The sequence below is a fragment of the Mauremys mutica genome, chromosome 10 (genome assembly GCF_020497125.1).
Source record: "Mauremys mutica isolate MM-2020 ecotype Southern chromosome 10, ASM2049712v1, whole genome shotgun sequence".
Taxonomy (NCBI): Eukaryota; Metazoa; Chordata; order Testudines; family Geoemydidae; genus Mauremys; species Mauremys mutica.
The window spans coordinates 83,874,559-83,896,921 of NC_059081.1; the positions used below are offsets into that span (position 1 = coordinate 83,874,559).

At 49.0% G+C, this 22,363-nt stretch overlaps 1 protein-coding gene across 4 annotated transcripts; it reads left to right on the forward strand.

Annotated features, from left to right (window-relative positions):
* Positions 1–6: 6 nt before the first annotated feature.
* On the forward strand, positions 7–21,468 carry LOC123378584 (zinc finger protein OZF-like). 4 transcript variants are annotated; one of them, XM_045032595.1, is made up of 4 exons: positions 38–61; positions 3,707–3,820; positions 17,899–17,989; positions 20,696–21,468. In XM_045032595.1, the coding sequence occupies exons 2-4, from the start codon at positions 3,762–3,764 to the stop codon at positions 20,894–20,896; spliced, it is 351 nt and encodes a 116-aa protein (XP_044888530.1). In that variant the 5' UTR covers positions 38–61; positions 3,707–3,761; the 3' UTR covers positions 20,897–21,468. The 4 variants fall into 4 exon arrangements, with proteins under 4 accessions (XP_044888526.1, XP_044888528.1, XP_044888530.1 ...); XM_045032591.1 differs by lacking the exons at positions 17,899–17,989; positions 20,696–21,468 and adding an exon at positions 5,791–7,487 and having other exon boundaries at positions 7–61; XM_045032593.1 differs by lacking the exons at positions 17,899–17,989; positions 20,696–21,468 and adding an exon at positions 5,794–7,487 and having other exon boundaries at positions 7–61.
* The last annotated feature ends 895 nt before the right edge of the window (positions 21,469–22,363 follow it).

Consider the following 22,363-nt stretch of genomic DNA (forward strand, 5'->3'; position numbering starts at 1 on the left):
GATCAGAGAGCCCTCTACAGAGACGTCATGCAGGAGAATTATGAAACTGTGACCTCGCTGGGTAAGGATTCCTGTCCCCTCAGCTATTTGAAGCAATGGGGTCTGCATTTCTCCATTTGGTCAGGTTCTTCCCTGGTCAGTTAGATTAGAGCGGAGTGGATCACATAGTCCACAGTTCCAGTGTGAGAGAGCCACTTACCTGCAAAACCCCTCCAATGGGATAGGGGAATCATACAATCATAAGACTGGAATGGACCTCAAGAGGTCATCTAGTCCAGTCTCCTGTGTGAACTGGATGGACATGCTAATTCACACTCATCCGTCCAGCTCTCGTGGGTGCAGAAGCAGTGCGTTATCCTTTCTCAGCCGTTCTCAGACTTCATTGCACCCTGACCCCTCCTGACAACAAACATGACTACACGGCCCAGGGAGGGGGAACTAAAGCCTGAGGCTGAATCCCACCTTCAGCCCAGGGTGGAGGGGCTCAGGCTTTGGCTTGAGCCCCGGATAGGGGGAGGACACCTCAGGTTTTCACTTCAGCCCCGGACTGGGGGGACTCAGGCTTTGGCTTCAGCCGCAGACCACAGCAAGTATGATGCCAGCCCTGGGGACCCCATTAAAATGGAGTCGCAGCCCACTTTGGGATCTTGACCCAGAATTTGAGAACCGCTGTCTTATCTGCATTAATTCTCACTCACAGACAGTATCTCTGTGCATCGCCCTTCATGGGATTAGCTCCATCCATGGGACTAGCTCCAACAACAAGGACAAGTGCAGAGTTCTGCACTTAAGACGGCAGAATCCCATTCACTATTACAGACTAGGGACCGAATGGCTAGGAAGCAGTTCTGCAGAAAAGGACCTGGGGGTTACAGTGAACGAGAAGCTGGATATGAGTCAACAGTGTGCCCTTGTTGCCAAGAAGACTAACGGCATTTTGGGCTGTATAAGTAGGGGCATTGCCAGCAGATCAAGGGACATGATCATTCCCCTCTATTTGACATTGGTGAGGCCTCATCTGGAGTATTGTGTCCAGTTTTGGGCCCCACACTGCAAGAAGGATGTGGAAAAATTGGAGAGAGTTCAGCGGAGGGCAACAAAAATGATTAGGGGGCTGGAGCACATGACTTATGAGGAGAGGCTGAGGGAACTGGGATTGTTTAGTCTGCAGAAGAGAAGAATGAGGGGGGATTTGATAGCTGCTTTCAACTACCTGAAAGGGGGTTCCAAAGAGGATGGATCTATACCGCTCTCAGTGGTACCTGATGTCAGAACAAGGAGCAGTCTCAAGTTGCAGTGGGGGAGGTTTAGGTTGGATATTAGGAAAAACTTTTTCACTGGGAGGGTGGTGAAGCACTGGAATGTGTTACCTAGGGAGGTGGTGGAATCTCCTTCCTTAGAGGTTTTTAAGGTCAGGCTTGACAAAGCCCTGGCTGGGATGATTTAATTGGGAATTGGTCCTGCTTTGAGCAGGGGGTTGGAGTAGATGACCTCCTGAGGTCCCTTCTAACCCTGATATTTTATGATTTTATGGGGCTCTGTAGGTTTAGACATAGGCAGGAGTTTGTAGCCCATAAGGCCAGTTTGCTAGCTTGTGTATTGCATAATGTGTTTTCTTCAGTGGTTTGATTGATTATTTTGTTTTCTTGGGTTTGGTTTATGCTGAATTCCAGTATGTTACCCATAATAGCTGGCTGTAATGCAGGGAACCTATCCTGTATGATTAGCTAGAGCAAGTTAGTATAAGTGTTTGTAACCTTTGACATAGATAAATGGCCTACCGGTTCCCCCTTTTGACTTTGGGGGCCTGATGGGGAACCAAAGAAAGAACTGAATAGCCTAGTAAGCACAAGGTACACCACAGAACACGGAAGTCATGATTTAGGCCAGAGGTAACGGTTTTGGGGATGAGATAATCAATACCAATGCATATGAGTACATGTCATGATATGTTAGCCTAAGACAGGGGTCGGCAACCTACGGCATGCGTGCCAAACATGGCACGCGAGCCTATTTTGAGCGGCACGCAGCTGCCTGCCGTGGTCCCGGTCCCCAGCCCCACTTAGCCCACCGCTCGTCCGTGCGGAGGCAGGAGGCAGAAGCTTTGTTCTGCAGCAGCCAAGCCTCCCCATTCCCCACTTCTTCCCCCAGTGTGGTGCTTTCCTGCCCCGCCCCCTCTCCGTCCCTGAGCCAATCAGCTGCTGGCCCTAGCAAGGGGGTGGAGGAAGAGCGGCAGCGTGCACACAGCTCCGTAGAGGAGACAGCGAGAGGTAGGGATGGAGCTTGGGGGAAGGGGGTGGAACAGGGCACATCCCTTCCAGCCCCCTGCCTTGAGCCGCTCAGGGCAGGGGGCTGGGAGCATCCCTATGGGCCGAGCACCCCAGCCCTCTGCCCTGACCCCCCACACACACACACTCAGCCTTCTGCCCTGCACGTCCCAGCCCTCTGCCCTGACCCCCCCACACACACACACTCAGCCTTCTGCCCTACACCCCCCCACACACCCCAGCCCTCTGTCCTAATCCCTGAACCGCCCCCACCCCAGCCTTCTGCCCTGAACCCCCTCCCCCAGCCCCTGGTCTGGGGTCCCGGCCGCAGGCCCTGCTCAGCCCGCTGCCGGCCTAGGTGAACAGAACCCCAGGCTGGCAGTGAGCTGAGCAGGCTGGCGGCATAAAAGATCAGCATTTTAATTTAATTTTAAATTACGCTTCTTAAACATTTTGAAAACCTTGTTTACATACAATAGTTTAGTTATATAATACAGACTTACGGAAAGAGACCTTTTAAAAACATTAAAATGTATTACCGTCACGCAAAACCTTAAATTACAGTGAATAAATGAAGACTCGGCACACCGCTTCTGAAAGGTTGCCGACCCCTGGCCTAAGAGTAAGTGTACCGAAAGATTTATCTGGATGAGGAAATGAATTTGGGCATAGTAGGTAGAATGGGGCCAGGACCCTATACGAGGTTAAACAACCGTGCAGAGGGGTCACTCTTTCCTATATTCTATCAAGCTATCAGCTCAATATAGCGAAGCTACTCAACACTCAACCCTGATCCCTACCAACTGGGGAAGCCTGGACCATTGAATTCATCAGGGATGCCGGAGATGAGGCTGGTCCTCTGTCTCCCACTCCCAGGTCTTCAGGGAAAGGTGTGAGTATGCTAGTTTGCGTAGTCTTTTAGAATAGAAATGTTACCCCCAAGGTGCCATAGAATTGCATTACTACTTTGTGACTCTGTGTTTAATAGCATTTATTGTAATGATCTTAATATTTTGATATTCTCCTCAGTATAAGTGTCTTTGCCACACAAGTGGAGGGTTCTCTCATGATGTTGAACTGAGTTTTCTAATCCTGTAGCCTGAATTGGGAGAAAACCCTAAATACTTTCTGGTCAGACCATTGGCGACCCATAATAAACTAGCCCATAAATTCAAGTCAACAAGTTTAACATCAGAGCTGTTTGTGCTTCAGCAAGTCCCCCAGAACACACAGATCCTGAACATGCCTAATGAGGGTGTGACAACTTCCCCCTCCCCAAGAGATCTGCCCCTCCCACAGGGGCTCAGTGACCATGATCCCATCTGTTCAGATCCCACAGCCCCCCAGCAAATCATGAGGTCAGTTTAAACTCAGTTTGTGACAAATACTGCCCCAGTCCTCAGTGCATTGTGCTTATACCTGATTTCACCCTTGAGCAGGACTCCCCATTCCCAAACCTGCCCTGATTGTCCAGCTGGAAGCAGCAGAAGAGCCATGGGTCCCGGATCTCCAGGACTCCAAGGAAAGGAAGATCCCAAGAGGTACCTGCACAGGTGAGGAGTCAGTGACACAGACACAGAAACTATCTGGCAAATGGAGGAAAAGGCTGAAAATCCTCAAAATGTGGTGTGACCCCACTTGGTTCTGCCTCATCTCACCCAGGTCAGGCTGTGGTCAGCAGGTGTTGTATCATGGCAGATATTGCTCATGACTTCCCACTCACCCTGTTAGCTGTCAGGAGTTTTCTCCCTGACTTCACTTCTCCCTGTGAGTGTTTGGATGGGATGTGGAGGCAGAATCCAATTTCTCAGTCTTCCAACAGTTATTGTGTGAGGGGGTGGACTAAGCCCAAGGGCCCCCTGCTGGAGACCTCAGGGCTCTGCCACACTCATCCCAGGAAGGGAGCAGTAAAGAGGTCCTCCGAGCAGGCTAGAGTGGCTGCACAGGAAGCAACCAATCAGGGCCTGGGGGGGAGCATATAAAAAGGAACAGCAGATGATACTAAACTGCTCAAGATAGTTAAGACCAAAGCAGATTGTGAAGAACTTCAAAAAGATCTCACAAAACTAAGTGATTGGGCAACAAAATGGCAAATGAAATTTAATGTGGATAAATGTAAAGTAATGCATATTGGAAAAAATAACCCCAACTATACATACAATATGATGGGGGTTAATTTAGCTACAGCAAGTCAAGAAAAAGATCTTGGAGTCATCGTGGATAGTTCTCTGAAGATGTCCACGCAGTGTGCAGAGGCGGTCAAAAAAGCAAACAGGATGTTAGGAATCATTAAAAAGGGGATAGAGAATAAGACTGAGAATATATTATTGCCCTTATATAAATCCATGGTACACCCACATCTCGAATACTGTGTACAGATGTGGTCTCCTCACCTCAAAAAAGATATTCTAGCACTAGAAAAGGTTCAGAAAAGGGCAACTAAAATGATTAGGGGTTTGGAGAGGGTCCCATATGAGGAAAGATTAAAGAGGCTAGGACTCTTCAGCTTGGAAAAGAGAAGACTAAGGGGGGGGATATGATAGAGGTATATAAAATCATAAGTGATGTTGAGAAAGTGGATAAGGAAAAGTTATTTACTTATTCCCATAATACAAGAACTAGGGGTCACCAAATGAAATTAATAGGCAGCAGGTTTAAAACAAATAAAAGGAAGTTCTTCTTCACGCAGCGCACAGTCAACTTGTGGAACTCCTTACCTGAGGAGGTTGTGAAGGCTAGGACTATAACAATGTTTAAAAGGGGACTGGATAAATTCATGGTGGCTAAGTCCATAAATGGCTATTAGCCAGGATGGGTAAGAATGGTGTCCCTAGCCTCTGTTCGCCAGAGGATGGAGATGGATGGCAGGAGAAAGATCACTTATGTTCTTATGTAGATCAAAGCAGAGAGAGAGTTGTTGGGTTGAGCTGCTACTGGGAGCTGGAGGAAAAGGACTGCATGCCCAGCTGCCTGAGGGAACTGCAGCACAACAGTTAAGTGGGGGCAGGGACTGGGGGAGTGAGAGGCTCCTGGCTGGCTGCTCAGACCGAGCTAAGGACTGTCTGCAAGCAGAGACCAGAGGAGCATTGAGGGGCTCCTGACTGGCTGAAGGGACTGGGTGAGGACTGAGCCTGGGGAGGACCCAGGGAAAATAGTGTCTCCAAGGGGGAAGCCCTGGGGATACAGCTCCCTATCAGGGCTGAGACTACTTTAAGACAGCCCAGGCAGGGCTAGAGAAACAGCACCAGAGGGGTACTGGGCTAGGCCATGATAGACTGTGTGCCCCGGAAGAGGCCTGTTCTGGTTCACACGCAGACACGGTGTGTGACTTCCGGAGGGCTGAGTTGTTGAAGAAACCACCTGAGAACCACTGAAAGGGGTCACCAGAGGATAAAGACCGCAGACATGCCCACAAGAGGCAGGTGCACACCTTGCATTGTGTTTTCTCTCTTTGCTATTCCCCTTTCCTTCCTTTCTACCAACCCAGGCAATGACCCATGCCTGGACTTTCTCTCTTCCTCAGCAGGTGACGAGACAATGAGTGAGAACGAGGATGGGAATCCACAGCAGGAAGGTCCTGACCAAGTGGAACTGCAGAGGAGGTTTTTGAGAAGAGCCGAAGGGAATTTTTCCCAGTGCTTGGAACAGAGAAAAGCCTGGAGTCATCGGCACAGGTCAGAGAGGAAGTTGGGAAACCGCCAAAGGAAGAAAGTGAATGAAGTAATTGAATGTGGGGGAGGAGCCAAGAATCCCCAGGAAACTACAGCTCAGCAGACAAATCCCAAGGAAAAGAAACCATATAAATGCTTGGAATGTGGGAAGACCTTCAGTCGGCGCTCAGATCTTATTAAACATGGTAGAATCCACTCTGGAGAGAGACCCTTTAAATGTTTGGACTGTGGGAAAAGCTTCAACCAGAGTTCAAATCTTACTACCCATCAGAGAGTGCACATAGGAGAGAGACCCTATAAATGTCTTGAGTGTGGGAAAAGTTTCAGTGTACTCTCAACCCTTATTATACATCAGAGAACTCATACAGGAGAGAAACCTTATGAATGTTTGGACTGTGGGAAAAGCTTCTATCGGAGCTCAAATCTTACTACCCATCAAAGAGTGCACACAGGAGAGGGACCATATAAATGTCTTGAGTGTGGGAAAAGCTTCAGTGCACCATCAGTTCTCCTTATACACCAGAGAACCCACACGGGAGAGAAACCTTATAAATGCTTGGAGTGTGGGAAAAGCTTCAGTCGCCGCTCAGGCCTTCTTAGCCATGAGAGAATCCATACAGGGGAGAGACCGTATAAATGCTTGGAGTGTGGGAAAAGCTTCAGTCGCCGCTCAGACCTCGGTAACCATGGGAGAATCCATACAGGGGAGAGACCATATAAATGCTTGGAGTGTGGGAAAAGCTTCAGTCAGAGCTCAGGCCTTATTAACCATAGCAGAATCCACACAGGAGAGAGACCCTATACATGCTTGGACTGTGGGAAAAGCTTTTATGGGAGCTCAAATCTTACTGCCCATCAGATAGTGCACATGGGAGAGGGACCGTATAAATGTCTTGAGTGTGGGAAAAGCTTCAGTGCACAATCAGTTCTCCTTATACACCAGAGAACCCACACGGGAGAGAAACCTTATAAATGCTTGGAGTGTGGGAAAAGCTTCAGTCAGAGCTCAGGCCTTGTTAGCCATGAGAGAATACATACAGGGGAGAGACCGTATAAATGCTTGGAGTGTGGGAAAAGCTTCAGTCACCGCTCAGGCCTCGGTAACCATGGGAGAATCCACACAGGAGAGAGACCATATAAATGCTTGGAGTGTGGGAAAAGCTTCAGTCGCCGCTCAGACCTTAGTAACCATGGGAGAATCCACACAGGAGAGAAACCCTATAAATGTTTGATCTGTGGGAAAAGTTTCAATCGGAGCTCAAATCTTCATACGCATTGGAGAGTGCACACAGGAAAGAGTAGGAAAAGTTTCAGTGAGAGCTCAAAGCATCAGGAGAGAAATCATGTAAGTGCCTCAGCTGTGGGGTAAGTTTCATTCGAAGGACAAACCTTGCTTCATATCAGACAATTCACATGAGAGAAACCCTGTAAGTGCTTGGATGATAGGAAAAGCTTCAATAACTGCAGGAAAAAAGTCAGTCTGAGCTCACGCATTATTTCACATGTGATAACTCACAGAATAAAGGCCTTGAAAGTGGCAGAAGCTTCATTTGGTGCTCACATCAGTGACTTCTCTCAGTGCCCTGACTAGACCTGGCCACAGTAAAATTCCATTTTCTAATTCCCACACCCAGCAGGGGCACCTGGCTCCCAGGTATCCAGCCACCCATGTCTGGGGGCAGGATCCAGCAGCAGCTGACCCGGAGCTGGTCAGAACCCTCCTGCTTTGCCTGGTCTCAGCAAAGCCCAGGCAGAGGAGGAGATGTCCCAGTCAGCCCCTCCTCCCTGCTGCAGCCCTGGCTGCTGAACTGCTGGGCCTTCCTGCCAACCTGCTGGGGGAAGGGAGAGAGAAACTCCTTCAGAACCTCCCTCTGCCTGGATGAAGTATCCCCCCCCCCTCCTTCCCAGATGTTATGCCTCTTCCATGGAGACTAAGTGAGGGATACTTGGGCCAGGCCCCACATTCACTCTGGACACCTGCCCCTACACCCCCATTTTCCAGCAATTTCTGGGCTAGGCTCCCCCAATTACCTAGAGCCTGGTCCCTGCAGGGAGACTGTCCCTGGGAATGGCAACTCTTCCCCTCCCCAAATCCCCTGAGGTGCTGGGTTCCGGGGAATCAAATGTGAAGGGACCAGGAGGGCTGGGTTTTGGGGAGGAAATTGGGGGATTGGTGGATGTGGGAAGCAGAGGGTCCTGGGGAAATCATTAGGGGTCATAGAGGACAGTACAGGGAAGAGAGGTGCTGTGTCTTATCACTCGCCTCTTTTTCCTGCCTCCTCTGCATTCAGAAAGCACCACTGAGAGGGACTGATTTCTACAGGGTCTTTTGTAGGAGGCTTAAAGGTCTTGGGATCCCACCTCTACTCTGGAGCATCAGCCTCCAAGGTTGTCGCTGGTGGGAAAAGTGGTTGGGATTAGCTAGCAAATCTCCTTTGACACTCCCCTGTTTTTCCTAGTCTAGACTGACCCCAACCATCTTCTATATTCTGATCCACCCAATAGCAGGGGCCTTTGTGGGAGGCCTAAAGGCCTAGGGATCTTGTTACCCCCAAAATTTGAACCCAGGGCACCCTAATAATGGCCTCTCCATAACTGCAAAGTGTTGCCAATTTGGTGTGTCTCAGTGGGTAACAGGAGGCGGCCCACCCTAGAGGAATTGCCTAGCTTTTATCCGGGAGTTAGTCTCTAACCCTCAGAGGACTCCTCTGAACAGACTAGTTCTGTGAACTCCTGGGAAGATATGGCTACAGCCCTCCCCAAGGATTGACGCTCAAGCAGTAATTCTTTGAAAACAAATAACATTTATTTAAACAAACCAATTAATTGCACTAATTAAGGGAAAATACAATGCAACACAAGCTACATTAGAGGGACACAATACACTACATGACCCATGTAGCAGATACAATGTTGCACAATACAATACCCTTATACATATGTATAAAGCCTTTATAAAATGTTGCAATATTTTACCAAACCTATTACAATGTAACATACAGATCCCTTACACACATATACATTACATAACGTAATTAAGTAATAACATACTATGAATGGTTATCAGTCAGACTAAGTGGGGTAAAATCCATTCAGATGCAGGCATCCAGCTTTATTAACCATTATTTCCTTATAATCAAGAGAGTTATTCCTTACTTAATCAGTTCCGTACTTTCCTTCTGACTCATCTCGGTGATTTCAGCTCTAGAAGGATTCTTCCTCGCTTCTATCCGCTCCGCTCTCTCGATCTTCTCTTCTCTGCTCACTACACACCCGCACTGAAGCCTGTCAGCGCTCTGCCTTATATATGATTTTTTACCCTTTTCTGATTGGTTGCTCACACAGTACCAGTTATTACCATAGTGCCCTCCTGGTGGGGTGATACCTGTTCAGCCAATCAGCTTTACCTGTCATTTGAGCCGGACCCAGGCAGGAACCTCTTTCTCACCTGACTTACCTCTGGGAGTGAATTTAATCTCACCCTGCTGAACTTTACTTCACCCTAGTTGCCTACACACTATTGGTCAACTCTACCTAAGTTCTCCAATTTGATTTTCTGATGTAAAATTATTGCAGCCGCCATTTTGGATTTGTGGCTCACGTCACCTTAAACTATCCCTGTGTAATACTTGAAAAAACCCTTAAATCTACAGCTAACTATATCTTTGTGTGTGTCTAAATATTACAAAACCATCATCACTTTTGTTATGCTAATTGGAGCAAGTGAAATTTACAGTGTTTTCTCCCTCTCTGCCTGCTTTCAGCTGTATGGCTGAGTGCTGTTCTGAGGGACTGATTTCCACAGGGTCTTTAATGGGAGGCCTAAACACCTATTGATCCCACCTCTGCTGCCAAAGGTCTCTCTCTAGTTAGAAAAATCAGGGCTTTGGAGCAGAGGCTGGAGCTGTAGCACGGAGCAGCTCCGGAGCAGTGGAACTGCAGGAGTCTGCCTGGAGCTGGAGTGGAGCTGGAGCACAGCTCCAAAGCCCTGAGAAAAATGGTTGGCATTAGCTGGCAAATCTCCCCTGGACCCACCCACCCCCATTTCTAGTCTACACTGACCCCAACCAGTTTATATATTCTGATTCCCCCATTAGCAGAGTGATTGTTAGTCACCGAGTTCCCCCTTTGGGGAGAGATTGTCGCATTCCTAGATAGTCTCACATTGTGCCAGGCTATGCCAACAACATTTATTTTTTGTATACTGACTCCCTTAGAGACCAGAATTAAATAGATTCTAAAAGTGCTGTAGCAGAGACAGTAAAATGTGGTGTTTTGGTGTCTGTGTTACATGAAGATGATGGGGTGAGTAGGAGGGATTCCCTCCTTCCCCCTTCACTGTTATTCTTCCTCCACTCTGAAACAACAGCCTCTGTCCGAGTCTTGAAGAGTTTATCCTTTCCCCATTCCACCTTCCAGCTCCCAGCATGGCACTTGCCACAATGTCCTTTGCTCTCCATGCTTGGAAATCACTTTTTGATTTCTTTGATCCTGAACCAGACTCCTGAGAGCTAGAGATGAATATAAGAATATCAGCCATACTGGGTCAGACCAAAGGTCCATCTAGCCCAGTATCCTGTCTTCCAACAGTGGCCAGTGCCAGATGCCCCAGAGGGAATGAATAGAACAGGGAATCATCAAGTGATCCATCCCATCACCCATTCTCAGCTTCTGGCAAACAGAGACTAGGGACACCATCCCTGCCCATCCTGGCTAATAGCCACTGATGGACCTATCTTCCATGAATTTATCTAGTTGTTTTCTGAACCTTGTTATACGCAAGGTTCAAAACATCCTCTGGAAAAGGGTAACACAGGTTGGCTGTGCATTGTGTGAAGAACTTCTGTTTGTTTGTTTTAAACCTGCTGCCTATTAATTTCATTTGGTGACCCCTAGTTCTTGTGTTATGAGAAGGAGTAAATAACACTTCCTTATTTAGTTTCTCCACACCAGTCATGATTTTATAGACTTCAATCATATCCCCCCTTAGTTGTCTCTTTTCCAAGCTGAAAAGTCTCAGTTTTATTAATCTCTTCTCATATGGAAGCCGTTCCATCCCCCTAATCATTTTTGTTGCTCTTTTCTGAACCTTTTCCAATTCTAGTAGATCTTTTTTGAGATGAGGTTGCCACATGTGCATGCAGTATTCAAGATGTGGGCGTACCATGGATTTATATAGATGCAATATGATATTTTCTGTCTTATTTTCTATCCCTTTCTTAATGGTTCCCAATGTTCTGTTTGCTTTTTTGACTATCGCTGCACGTTGAGTGGATGTTTATCGAGATCTATCCACAGTGATTTCAAGATCTCTTTCTTGAGGGGGAACAGCTAATTTAGAGCCCATCATCTTAGATGTATAGTTGCAATTATGTTTTCCAATTTGCATTTATCAACACTGAATTTCATCTGCCATTTTGTTGCCCAGTTCCCAGTTTTGAGAAATCCTTTTGTAGCTCTTCGCAGTCTGCTGGGTCTTAACTGTCTTAAATAGTTTTGTATCCTCTGCAAATGTTGCCACCTCACTGTTTACCCCCTTTTCCAGATCATTTATGAATATGTTCAGTAGAACAGGTTCCAGGACAAAGCCCTCCTGGGGGACATCACTATTTACCTCTCCATTCTGAAAACTGACCATTTATTCCTACCCTTTGTTTCCTATCTTGGGTGAATACCATCTGGTCCTGGGGACTTACTACTGTTTAGTTTATCAATTTGTTCCAAAACCTCCTCTAATGACACCTCAGTCTGGGACAGTTCCTTGGATTTGTGTCCTAAAAAGAATAGTTCAGGTTTGGGAATCTCCCTCACATCCTCAGCTGTGTCCTGTGTGGGGACAACAGAGACTGTCTGCCCCACTCACCCCACACCGCATCCCTCTAATCTCATCTCCTTGGATTCCTGCCCTTGCAGTGTTTGCTTTGTGACGGCCCCAGCATCTCTCCTGGGTGCTCTGCCCTTTTCTACCAGTTTGTAAATGTTGCTCTGTTGCTGGTGCATGGGGGATTTGGGTGCATAGAATCATAGAATATCAGAGTTGGAAGGGACCTCAGGAGGTCATCTAGTCCAACCCCCTGCTCAAAGCAGGACCAATTCCCAACAACAGTGTGCTGGGCTGGGGATACAAAGTCCCATGCTGAGCTGGGCTGGGGGTGGGGAAAGGAGTCTGTCTTTGTCCTTTGGAATAATAAAGTAGAATTTAATTTCTCCCACTCCCGGTGTCCTTTGTTTGCATTAAATATCCAGCAGATTCAGAGTGGATGTTACTCCTAAAAGCAGTGCAAGAATGGTCTGGTATGGAAATGCACAGTGAGGTCACCCAAGCAACCTCATCCCTGCCCTGTCATAGGCTCAACTACAGGCAGTATACTCCCAAGTTTATGTAGAAAACATATGGGTAAAGTGATTCTGCTCTCTGAGCTGGATTTCAGCCCAAGACTGAATCAGTCTTACCACCTGCCTAATACCAGCTGAGACCCATTTTAATCAATGGGGCTATTGGCAGTTGTAAAATTAAACATGTAAATAAGGTTTTTGCAGGACTGGGACTTTAGATGGTGAGGTTTGGGAATCTCTCTTAGCCTGTTCCTCTTACCACAACTTTCCCCAAATTCATTCTTGTCTGGCTACAAAATAATTGTGACTCAGTTAATACCATGATTATTTGTTATACAGCGGCAGCCAGAGGCTCTGCAGAAGTCTAACTTCTCCCCTCTGTTGTTCCTTTCTCCATTACTGTATCCTATATTATTTGATTTTCCCCCTGCTTAATGGGATGAAGCTTGGAGATTTCATGAACAGCTCCCACCCCTGTACCTTTAATTTCTAGTTTAAAACTCTCTTGATCAGTTGTGCCAATCTCCACCCCAGAAGTGTATTTGCCTCCCTACTCAGGTGGAGTTCCATCCCATGAATGTCTCCCAGTGGTTGAACATCCCAAAGCCCTTCTTATTGCACCAGTGCATGAACCATTTACTGATGATCATAATCTTGTCTTGCCTTCGCTTTCCTCCTCTAGTGCCAGGTAGAATCCCACTGAAGATCTCCTGAACCTCCATTTCTTTGAGTGTCTCCCCCTGCCTGGCATACTCTCCCTGAGTGCATTCTAGTGAGAGTCCAGCAGACTGAAGAATAATCTGGGTTATTTCCTATTCCCACAAGGATCCTCTTCAGCCTCAGGTCCATATCCCAGACTTTAGCTCCCAACAGACACCACACCATTCTATTCTCCAAATCCGCTCTGATGACGGGCCTCTCTGTTCTTCTTAGTTGGGAGTCCCCAGTCATGTAGACCTGCCTCTTCCTGGTGGTTCTCTGGCCCTTCTCCTGTTCTTTCTGTCTGCAAGTCTTCTGGGGGCTCCGAACTCTGGGTATATCCATTGATTCTTCCCCTCTTCTAGTAGAACTAGCTGTTCTCTTCTTCCTTGCCCTCCCATCCCACCTGTCTGCTGCACCCATCCTTCATTTTCCCACTCAGCAAACCTGTTCCTGAACTTCAGTTCTCCTTCACTAGCCATTCTTTTCCTCTGCCTGGTTCTTGTAGTCACAAGTGTCCACTGGCCACTTTCCTCACCCAGCAGTCTCTCCTCACAGTTCTCCAGTCCAACTTGCATCTGCCAGTGTTGAGTTTTCCCTTCAGCCTCCTCTCACTGTCCCTCCATCATCTGCTCGAATCCCCTTTGAAACTCTACTGTAGTTTCTGTCTGCATCTCCAAACTTGGATCTTCTCTTCCATCAGCTCTATCAGGCGGCATTTCCTACAAACAAAGCTCTTCTCAGGTACCCGCTCTGGGATGATGGACATCCCGCAACTTCCACATCTAGTCATCGTCATTGTCTCTTCCATTCATTGGGTCACTACCACTGCTGCCTCTGCAGCTTGCCTCCTGTGCTCCTGTCAAGGAAAGAAAACAAAAAAAAAACCAACCCTCCCCCCCCCACAGAACAAACCTGGAATATCCCCCGCCCCTTCCCACAAACTCCACTTCCAAACGCCCACACAAACTCCCCTGTTTTCAGCTCTGTTGGCTGGCTCCTGTGCCACTGCTCACACTATGGTTCCCACAGAGGAGGCTGCACAGAATACTGCGGTCGGGAAGCATTGCTCAGTGCAACATTTCTCAGCCTTCGCTGAATGCTCTGTGAGGTGCCTGTGTAATACTACAAGCTGAGGCCTGACTGAATTTGCTGCTTGGCTGTTCGTGAGGAGGCTTGGGTGAACTGAGGATGCTGGGTAACATCAGTTATAGCTGCTGCCCGGATTCTGTGGTGACAATCTGGTCCCTGCAGGTCATGGGGTTCAGAGGGGGTGAATCAGAGAGGTGAGATGGGCAGAATCTGTGCAGGGCGAAACTGCACAGGAGGGGCAAACAGCTGGAGGCAGAGGGAAGTGAGGGGCTGAGGGGCAAGACCAGGATGGGGCAGCACCAAGATTAGAAATGGGATACAGATGTTGCCAGACATGGGCAGCGATGAAAAACCCTGGAGTAGAGTGGGGCAGAGAGATAAATTTACTCTAGATGGGCTGGGCCATCTGCAGTGGTTGCAAAATTAGGGTGTTTGGGGCAGAGGGGATCCCCTCCCACCCTTCAGGGCCATGCAGCTCAGCACCTACATCCTAGGACTGTTTCCATAATGGCTCCGTGCATCCCAGTGCCTAGACACCGCAGCTCTTCCCTCTCTGGTATGATGGATTGAGTTGCTGAAGGAGACTTGATTCCGTGAAATAGTGTACATACGCCCCCCACCGAAATATAATCACCAGACATGTTTTTAGTGTTCAAAGAATCCCATATCAGTTTATAGGTCTGCATAAAGAGCTACAGCCATTCACAAATTCATCTTCGCTTCTGTTCTGACTGGAATTCACTAGAAATGTAGTTTTTTGCCTTTAAATTATCTTCTTTTTAAAATGTTATTACTCATAGCTCTTCATCACTTACTTTTGGTAACACTGTGAGATGGTTTTCATTGGGCATCACTGTCCATAGTTCTAAGAGCAAATATAGTAGCGAGCCTGGAGCACTGGGGTAAGATCTGAGGCCTGAAAAAGAGGCAGTGAAAAGTCAGGCCATGTATTAAAACAGAAGCTTACAAGTTCACTGCTAGGTCCATGAACTTGACAGAGTTGTTGCTAGTGCAGTCAGCATTCAGCACTCAGAGATTTACATAGATATATTCCAGCTAGTACAGATACAACTCTGTCTAGTACAAGAGAGGATGGTTTGACAGAACAGTGGAGAGGGCCAGTTTTGGCCAAGATATCAGGAATAAGAGAGGTAACAAACATGTCATGAACCACAGAAGGTGGTACATATGTTTTTTACCCCAGATGGTGTCTCTGTCTATAAATGTTGGGTGCCTTGCCTTAAGCTTTAGTCTGGCCAAGAGGACAGCAGAAAGACCTGGTCCAGTGTAAGGGGCATACATGAGTTAGTGAACCTGTAGAATCTGTGGGCCGCTCGTGTGACCGAATCAGAAACAGTTAATCAACTAGCAGGTTACATGACCCAAATCCAGCCTTTAGAGACTCACTGTATTTAAAAGTGTGTATATGGTAATTGGGGCCATTCCATGTTAGATAAACTAGAGCTGTGAAATGTAGACTTGTATTGTTAGAAAATTAGAAGATAGTGGTTGTATTTGTGTGTGTTTACCAATATCTTGTTAGAACGGGGTGGCCAGCCTGTGGCTCCGGAGCCACATGCGGCTCTTCAGAGGTTAATATGTGGCTCCTTGTATAGACACCGACTCTGGGGCTGGAGCTACAGGTGCCAACTTCCTAATGCTCACTGTTCAACCCCTGCCTGTGCCACAGGCCCTGCCCCCACTTCCCCCCTTCCCCCCAGGCCCCTGCCCCCTTCTCCACGCTTGCCGCACCCCCACTCTTCTCCTTGCCCCCGGAGCCTCCTGCGTGCTGGAGGGAGGGAGGCACTGATGGGCAGGTGGGGCGGGGGAACTGATGGGCGCTGCTGACATAATACTGTGCCTCTTTGGCAATGTACATTGGCAAATTCTGGCTCCTTCGCAGGCACAGGTTGGCCACCCCTTCGTTAGAGGTTAATGGTATAACAGACGGTTCCTGTCTGTAACTGTGGTCTATTGATTCAGAGACCAAATGGGAATTTTAACATTTTGATGTAACAATATCATTGTCTGTAATTCTCTTTGAAGTTTGTAGTAAACTGTCTGTGAACTGCTTAATGGTGATGACTGCAACTAGTTACTTGTGTATACATGGGAAATAGGAGGTTTTACATCAAAGCCACAATGCTGCACCCAAGAAACACCTGCTTGTCAAGAGGCTTCCAGAGAACTGTAAAAGGAACTCTTGGGCCAGCGTCCTGCTATCTCAGATCTGCTTCAGCTTCGTCGGGATGTTTGAGTCCATGGCTGAGATCTCCAGCTCCAGTCTGGAGCACCCTGATATTGAACATTGGCCTAGAATCTATGGACGAATTCTGAAAAGAACTTTTTGCAATGCTAAAGCTCACCATAGTAGACTATGAAATTGACCTTAGAACTCCGTATCTTCTCTGTATAATGATTTTAACCTATCCTCTCTTTTCTTAGAGCCTGGCCCCTGCCCTGCCCTATCCATTGCTCCTCCTCCCTGTATTTGTCTAGCTTCCCAGGCAGAGTCACCTGGTCGCATCCCCCTCCTGGGTCTTAGGTTATGAAGGGCATTGGCCATAGTATATGTGCAGGTAGCCTCACCTGCCCCATAGGCGCCGACTTCCCCTCTGACTGGTGGGTGCTCGACCCCTGCCCCAACCCCACCCCTTCCCCAAGGCCCCACCCCTGCCCCGCCTCTTCCTGCCCCCTCTCCACCCTGCCCCCATCCACCCTTTTCCCCAAGTCCCTGCCCCACCTCCTCCCCCAAGCAGGCCGCACCCCTACTTCTCCCCCTCCCTCCTAGGGCATCCTAAGCGCAAGCAAAACAGTTGTTTCATGGTGGGTGGGAGGGGGAGGCATGGGGACATGCCGTGCTCAGGGGAGCGGGTGGGGGGAGCTTGGTTGCTGCTGCGTGCATAGCACTCGCTAATTTTTCTGCATGGGTGCTCCAGCCCCGGAGCACCCTCGCAGTCACCACCTATGCTCCAGAGGGTCTCAGCCAAAGTCACACCCTGATTCCCACCACCTAGGTATTGGTGCAACACACAGGGAAACCGAGGCACACACAGCGTTCATGCAAAACAGTAAGACTCACATAGGTTCACATACTACATAACAATAGGAAATCCCCACTTTGTCACAGTAATACTGGAGAAACTTCTCAGTAGTTCCAGGATCTTTGCTTCTGCCTCGTTTAGAGTTACAGTCAGTGAGCTCTCTTGTCTCTCTCTGGGCTTGTGTTGTCCTGGCCCCTTCCCCAGCCCAGCCATCCCTTGGGAGTGGGGTGGGGGCACACATGGGCGGCAGCTGCAGGCTGGGAAGCAGCATCAGTCCAGCCGGGCACACCAGGGAAGACACTGAAAAGGTGTCACTCTGAGATGGTGCTTCACCTGTGTGGTTGCTGTTGTGCCCAGTCTGGCAGTGCGCTGGGTGCCTGCCCGTCCCCTGCCTCCACAGGCGCTGGCTGTCTCATTGCTCATGCTGCTACCCTGGGCTGGATGGATGTGCCTCCCTCAGGGATGGTTGTAAGGTCTGTGTGATCACTGGGAAAGCCCATGTCCCAGGCTGCAAGTTCTGGGCAAATGGGGTGGGGGGGGGAAGAGGCGCTGCCCCCGGCCCCGGAGCTCCACAGATAGTGGCAGTGCCCTGGGCCCCCTTTTCCTCCACCTATGCCTCTAGTTGAACCGTCCCCTTGTCCTACCCAGCTCTTAGTGGGGAGCCTGCCTCATTCCATTTCACATTCGTAGGGCAGAGCTTTGAAGAGGATACATGTGCCATGCAGGAGCACTATAGACCCATGAGAGTGGACGTGTGTAACTCTCCTGATAACCTCTGTTCCCTCTAAGCTGCCTGGCTACCAAGGACTGTGCAGATGAGGAGACACCTCTCCCCCAGCCCCTGGCTACTGCGATGAGAGAGGCCTGGGAAGAGTCACAGGTGAGTAACAGAGGAGGAGAAGGACCTTGGAGTATTGGTTGATCACAGGATGACTATGAGCCGCCAATGCGATATGGCCGTTAAAAAAGCTAATGCAGTTTTAGGATGCATCAGGTGAGGTATTTCCAGCAAAGATAAGGAGGTTTTAGTACCGTTATACAAGGCACTGGTGAGACCTCATCTGGAATACTGTGTGCAGTTCTGCTCTCCCATGTTTAAGAAGGATGAATTCAAGCTGGAACAGGTTCAGAGACGGGCTACTAGGATGATCCGAGAAATGGAAAACCTATCTTATGAAAGGAGACTCAAAGAGCTTGGCTTGTTTAGCCTAACCAAAAGAAGGCTGAGGGGGGATATGCTTGCTCTTTATAAATATATCAGAGGGATAAATATTAGGGAGGGAGAGGACTTATTTAAGCTTAGTACCAATGTGGACACAAGAACACATGGATATAAACTGGACACTAAGAAGTTTAGACTAGGAAGTTTAGTAGTTAGACGAAGGCTTCTAACCATTAGAGGAGTGAAGTTCCGGGGCAGCCTTCCAAGGGGAGTAGTGGTGGGCAAAAGACATATCTAGCTTTAAGACTAAGCTTGATAAGTTTATGGAGGGGACGGTATGATGGGGTAGCCTAATTTTGGCAACTGAGCTTTGATTATCATCAGGTAAGTATGCCCAGTGGTCTGTGATGGGAAGTTAGATGGGGTGGGATCTGAATTACTACAGAGAATTCTTTCCTGGGTGCTGACTGGTGAGTCTTGCTCACATGCTCAGGGTTTAACTGATCGCCATACTTGGGGTCGGGAAGGACTTTTCCTCCAGGGCAGATGGGCAGAGGCCCTGGAGGTTTTTCGCCTTCCTCTGCAGCATGGGGCACAGGTCACTTGCTGGAGGATTCTCTGCAGCTTGAGGTCTTCAAACCACAATTTGAGGACTTCAGTAACTCAGACATAGGTTAGGGGTTTGTTATAGACGTGGGTGGGTGAGATTCTGTGGCCTGCATTGTGCAGGAGGTCAGACTAGATGGTCATAATGGTCCCTTCTGCCCTTAAAGTCTCTGAGTCTCTGAGTCCTCTTGCCCTGCCACAGCCTGCCCCCCAAACCCCTCTTCCCAGGCCCCATTCCAGAGCCTGCACCACCAGCCAGACCCTCAGCCCCCCCCCATGTCCCAGCCCTGAGCCCCCTCCCACACGCCAAACCCCTCAGCCCCACCCTTACCACGTCTCAGCTCCATGTTGGTGCACGTAACAAAATTCATTACGCACATGGATGCAAATACTAGAGGGAACGTTGCTAACACTCAGCCACTCAGTCAGCTAAGCCCATGGTGCTCAAGCTAGTTACCATTGTGGGCAGCTCGCTCTGTGTTATGTAGGGATCAGCCACACAACATATAGACCAGGGGGGCTCAACCTTTTGCTCTCTGAGCTTCCCCACCCCCACCACCACTATACAAATTCCAGGGCCGGGGGTGGGGGCAGAGGGGCCTTGGGCATAGGTGTAGTTTGATGTCTATTTGGGAGAGACAGGGCCTGTGGGGCTTGGGCCCCGGATAGCAGGGTCCAGGAAGGCAGAGCCACTGCAACCTTCTGACTCACCTCAGCAGGCCACCCACCTGTTTGGGGGGTGGGGGGGCAGGGGGTGCAACCAAAAATTATAACTCAAAGGTGGGGAGTTTAGCTCAAAAAGTTTGAAAACAGCTCAAGGTTCAGGGACAGGGTAGCTAGGGGCTGTGTAGGCAGAGTGTAGCTCAGGATGCAGGGCAGGGGTGGCTTAAGGTGCAGGGAGGGGTTAGCTCAGGGCTCAGGGAGGGGGTAGCTAGGGGCTGTGTGGGGGCAGGGTGTGGCTCAGGGCGCAGGGAGGGGGTAGCTAGGGGCTGTGTGGGGGCAGGGGGTAGCTAGAGGGGCATTAGGGATGGTGCTGGGAGGACTCTCCTGCGGTCCCCATTCCCAGAGGGCTCTGCCAGCCATGGAGTTGGTTGGCTCTGACCGGCTGCCTCTGTAGGAATAAAGGGGGCTGGGAGCTGAGAAGCAGCTTCAATCTGGGGCACCAGCAGGCGAGGCAGGACCGCTGCTGCCTGCTCCATACACCAGCCAGAGCAGCAGCGGTCCCTCATTGCCCGGCTCCAGCTTCCTGCCTCTGACCTGGGGGGGGGGCCGGGGGGGGGGAGGTGTGGAGCTACCCCAGGACTGCTGTGATCTTGCGGTGCAGTGTGTGTGTTTGGGGCGGGGCTATGCCCTCCATGTCCCCAACTCTGCCCATGTGCTCAGGACTAACCTGCCCCTTGGAGCACCAGAGATCGGGGATTCAGCCCCACACCTCCCATCTTCAGCCCTGCAGGGGGCAGTGGAGATCAGAGCTTCAGCCACAGGGCCCCACGGCCTCCTGGAAAGGGCTCACAGACACCCTATGGGCCACAGACCCCAGGTTGAGAACGGCTGAGATGTACAACCTGTATGGCCCTAAGGGTGTCACGTGGGCTGCAGCTGCGTGCTGATTGGGCTGCAGCCTGCAAGTGGCCTACAAGGCGTGGGTTGAGAACTACTGAGCTAAACTACTTCGATCTATGAATTCATGTTAACTACAGGGAATAAACAGCAGAGCCCTGCTAGACTCTGTAATTTAAAAGAAATATGTAAAGAGACTTTCCTGAAAGTCCCATCTCACCCCCTGAAGGCCCATTCTCACATTCTTCTCCTTTGCAGATGAATGAATCTGAGAAACTCAGACGCATGTTATTCCTCCTCTGGCAGAGCAGGAACATCACAAATAAACCGTCATCCCAAGGCCCAGGTCAGGACATTGCATTTCAAACCTCCTGGAGACCATTATTGCTCCTGAATGTATCCATTTTATTAAACAATGTATTGTCAAGTAGAAACGAGAGGTTACAGAGCATAAGATAAGTTCATTTCTATTCTGTGTGGGTGCTTATACCGTGCTCATCCCCACAGGATGTGAGCACCCCTACCTATCAGTGGTGTAATAACCAGCCTCTTTGTTCTTTCATCCTTTCCTGGGGGAGAAGTGTGTGTGATGCTGTGATGGGTTGGGTCCCCATTCCCGGGGTGCCACCAGATGTGCTGGGGTCTCACTGAGTGTGCCTGTCCCCCCAGCCTGGGTTACCCCCATACACTCTGTGTTGCTGTGTCAGGCTCTCAAACCCCCCTTTCAGCCACACAGGTAGGGATACGCCCAGCTCTAGAATCACCCCAAGTCTGCCATCAGCTCCTGTGGGAGAGCTCAGCTCTGGGAATTGCCCAGCACTCTGGTACGGGTGCCAACTCTCCTGTGGGGAATTAACTTAAATGTAGGAGTTGATCAGGGGACATTCAGAGAGTCTTGAAAAATTATAATCAAATCCCATCACAATGTGGGAATCTTATCCTAGCCTCCTGCTCCACACGACTCTGTTCATAGAATATCAGGGTTGGAAGGGACCTCAGGAGGTCATCTAGTCCAAGCCCCTGCTCAAAGCAGGACCAATTCCAAACTAAATCATCCCAGCCAGGGCTTTGTCAAGCCTGACCTTAAAAACCTCCAAGGATGGAGATTCCACCACCTCCCTAGGTAACCCATTCCAGTGCTTCACCACCCTCCTAGTGAAAAAGTTTTTCCTAATATCCAACCTAAACCTCCCCCACTGCAACTTGAAACCATTACTCCTTGTTCTGTCATCTTCTACCACTGAGAACAGTCTAGGTCCATCCTCTTTGGAACCCCCTTTCAGGTAGTTGAAAGCAGCTATCAAATCCCCCCTCATTCTTCTCTTCTGCAGACTAAACAATCCCAGTTCCCTCAGCCTCTCCTCATAAATCATGTGCTCCAGCCCCTAATCATTTTTGTTGCCCTCTGCTGGACTCTTTCCAATTTTTCCACATCCTTCTTGTAGTGTGGGTCCAAAACTGGACACAGTACTCCAGATGGTCCCAAAGGACCACGCCCCAGACCCAGGTCAATATACAAATCAGATCTTACCCACAAATCACGCTGTTGCCAATCCTTTAGAATCTAAAATCTAAAGGTTTATTCATAAAAGGAAAAAGATATAGATGAGAGTTAGAACTGGTTAAATGGAATCGATTACATACAGTAATGGCAAAGTTCTTGGTTCAGGCTTGTAGCAGTGATGGAGTAAATTGCTGGTTCAAATCAAGTTTCTGGAACATCCCCAGCTGGGATGGGTCATTCAGTCCTTTGTTCAGAGCTTCAGTTTGTAGTAAAGTCCCTCCAGAGGTAAGACACAGGATTGAAGACCAGATGGAGGAGCTGCATCAGCCTTTTATAGTCTCTTGTCATGTGGCCTTTCTTTCTTTGTTGCAAAGACAAGCACTGGGACACATGGCAAGAAAAAACCTCAGAGTTCTGTCCAT

What these genes read in the sequence shown, in the direction of transcription:
- LOC123378584 (XM_045032591.1), top strand. Translation starts at nt 28, where the DNA reads ATGCAGGAGAATTATGAAACTGTGACCTCGCTGG. An exon ending in TGAAACTGTGACCTCGCTGG is followed by an intron (nt 62 to 3,706) that starts GTAAGGATTCCT and finishes ACCCTTGAGCAG; the next exon opens with GACTCCCCATTCCCAAACCT. An exon ending in CCCAAGAGGTACCTGCACAG is followed by an intron (nt 3,821 to 5,790) that starts GTGAGGAGTCAG and finishes TCTCTTCCTCAG; the next exon opens with CAGGTGACGAGACAATGAGT.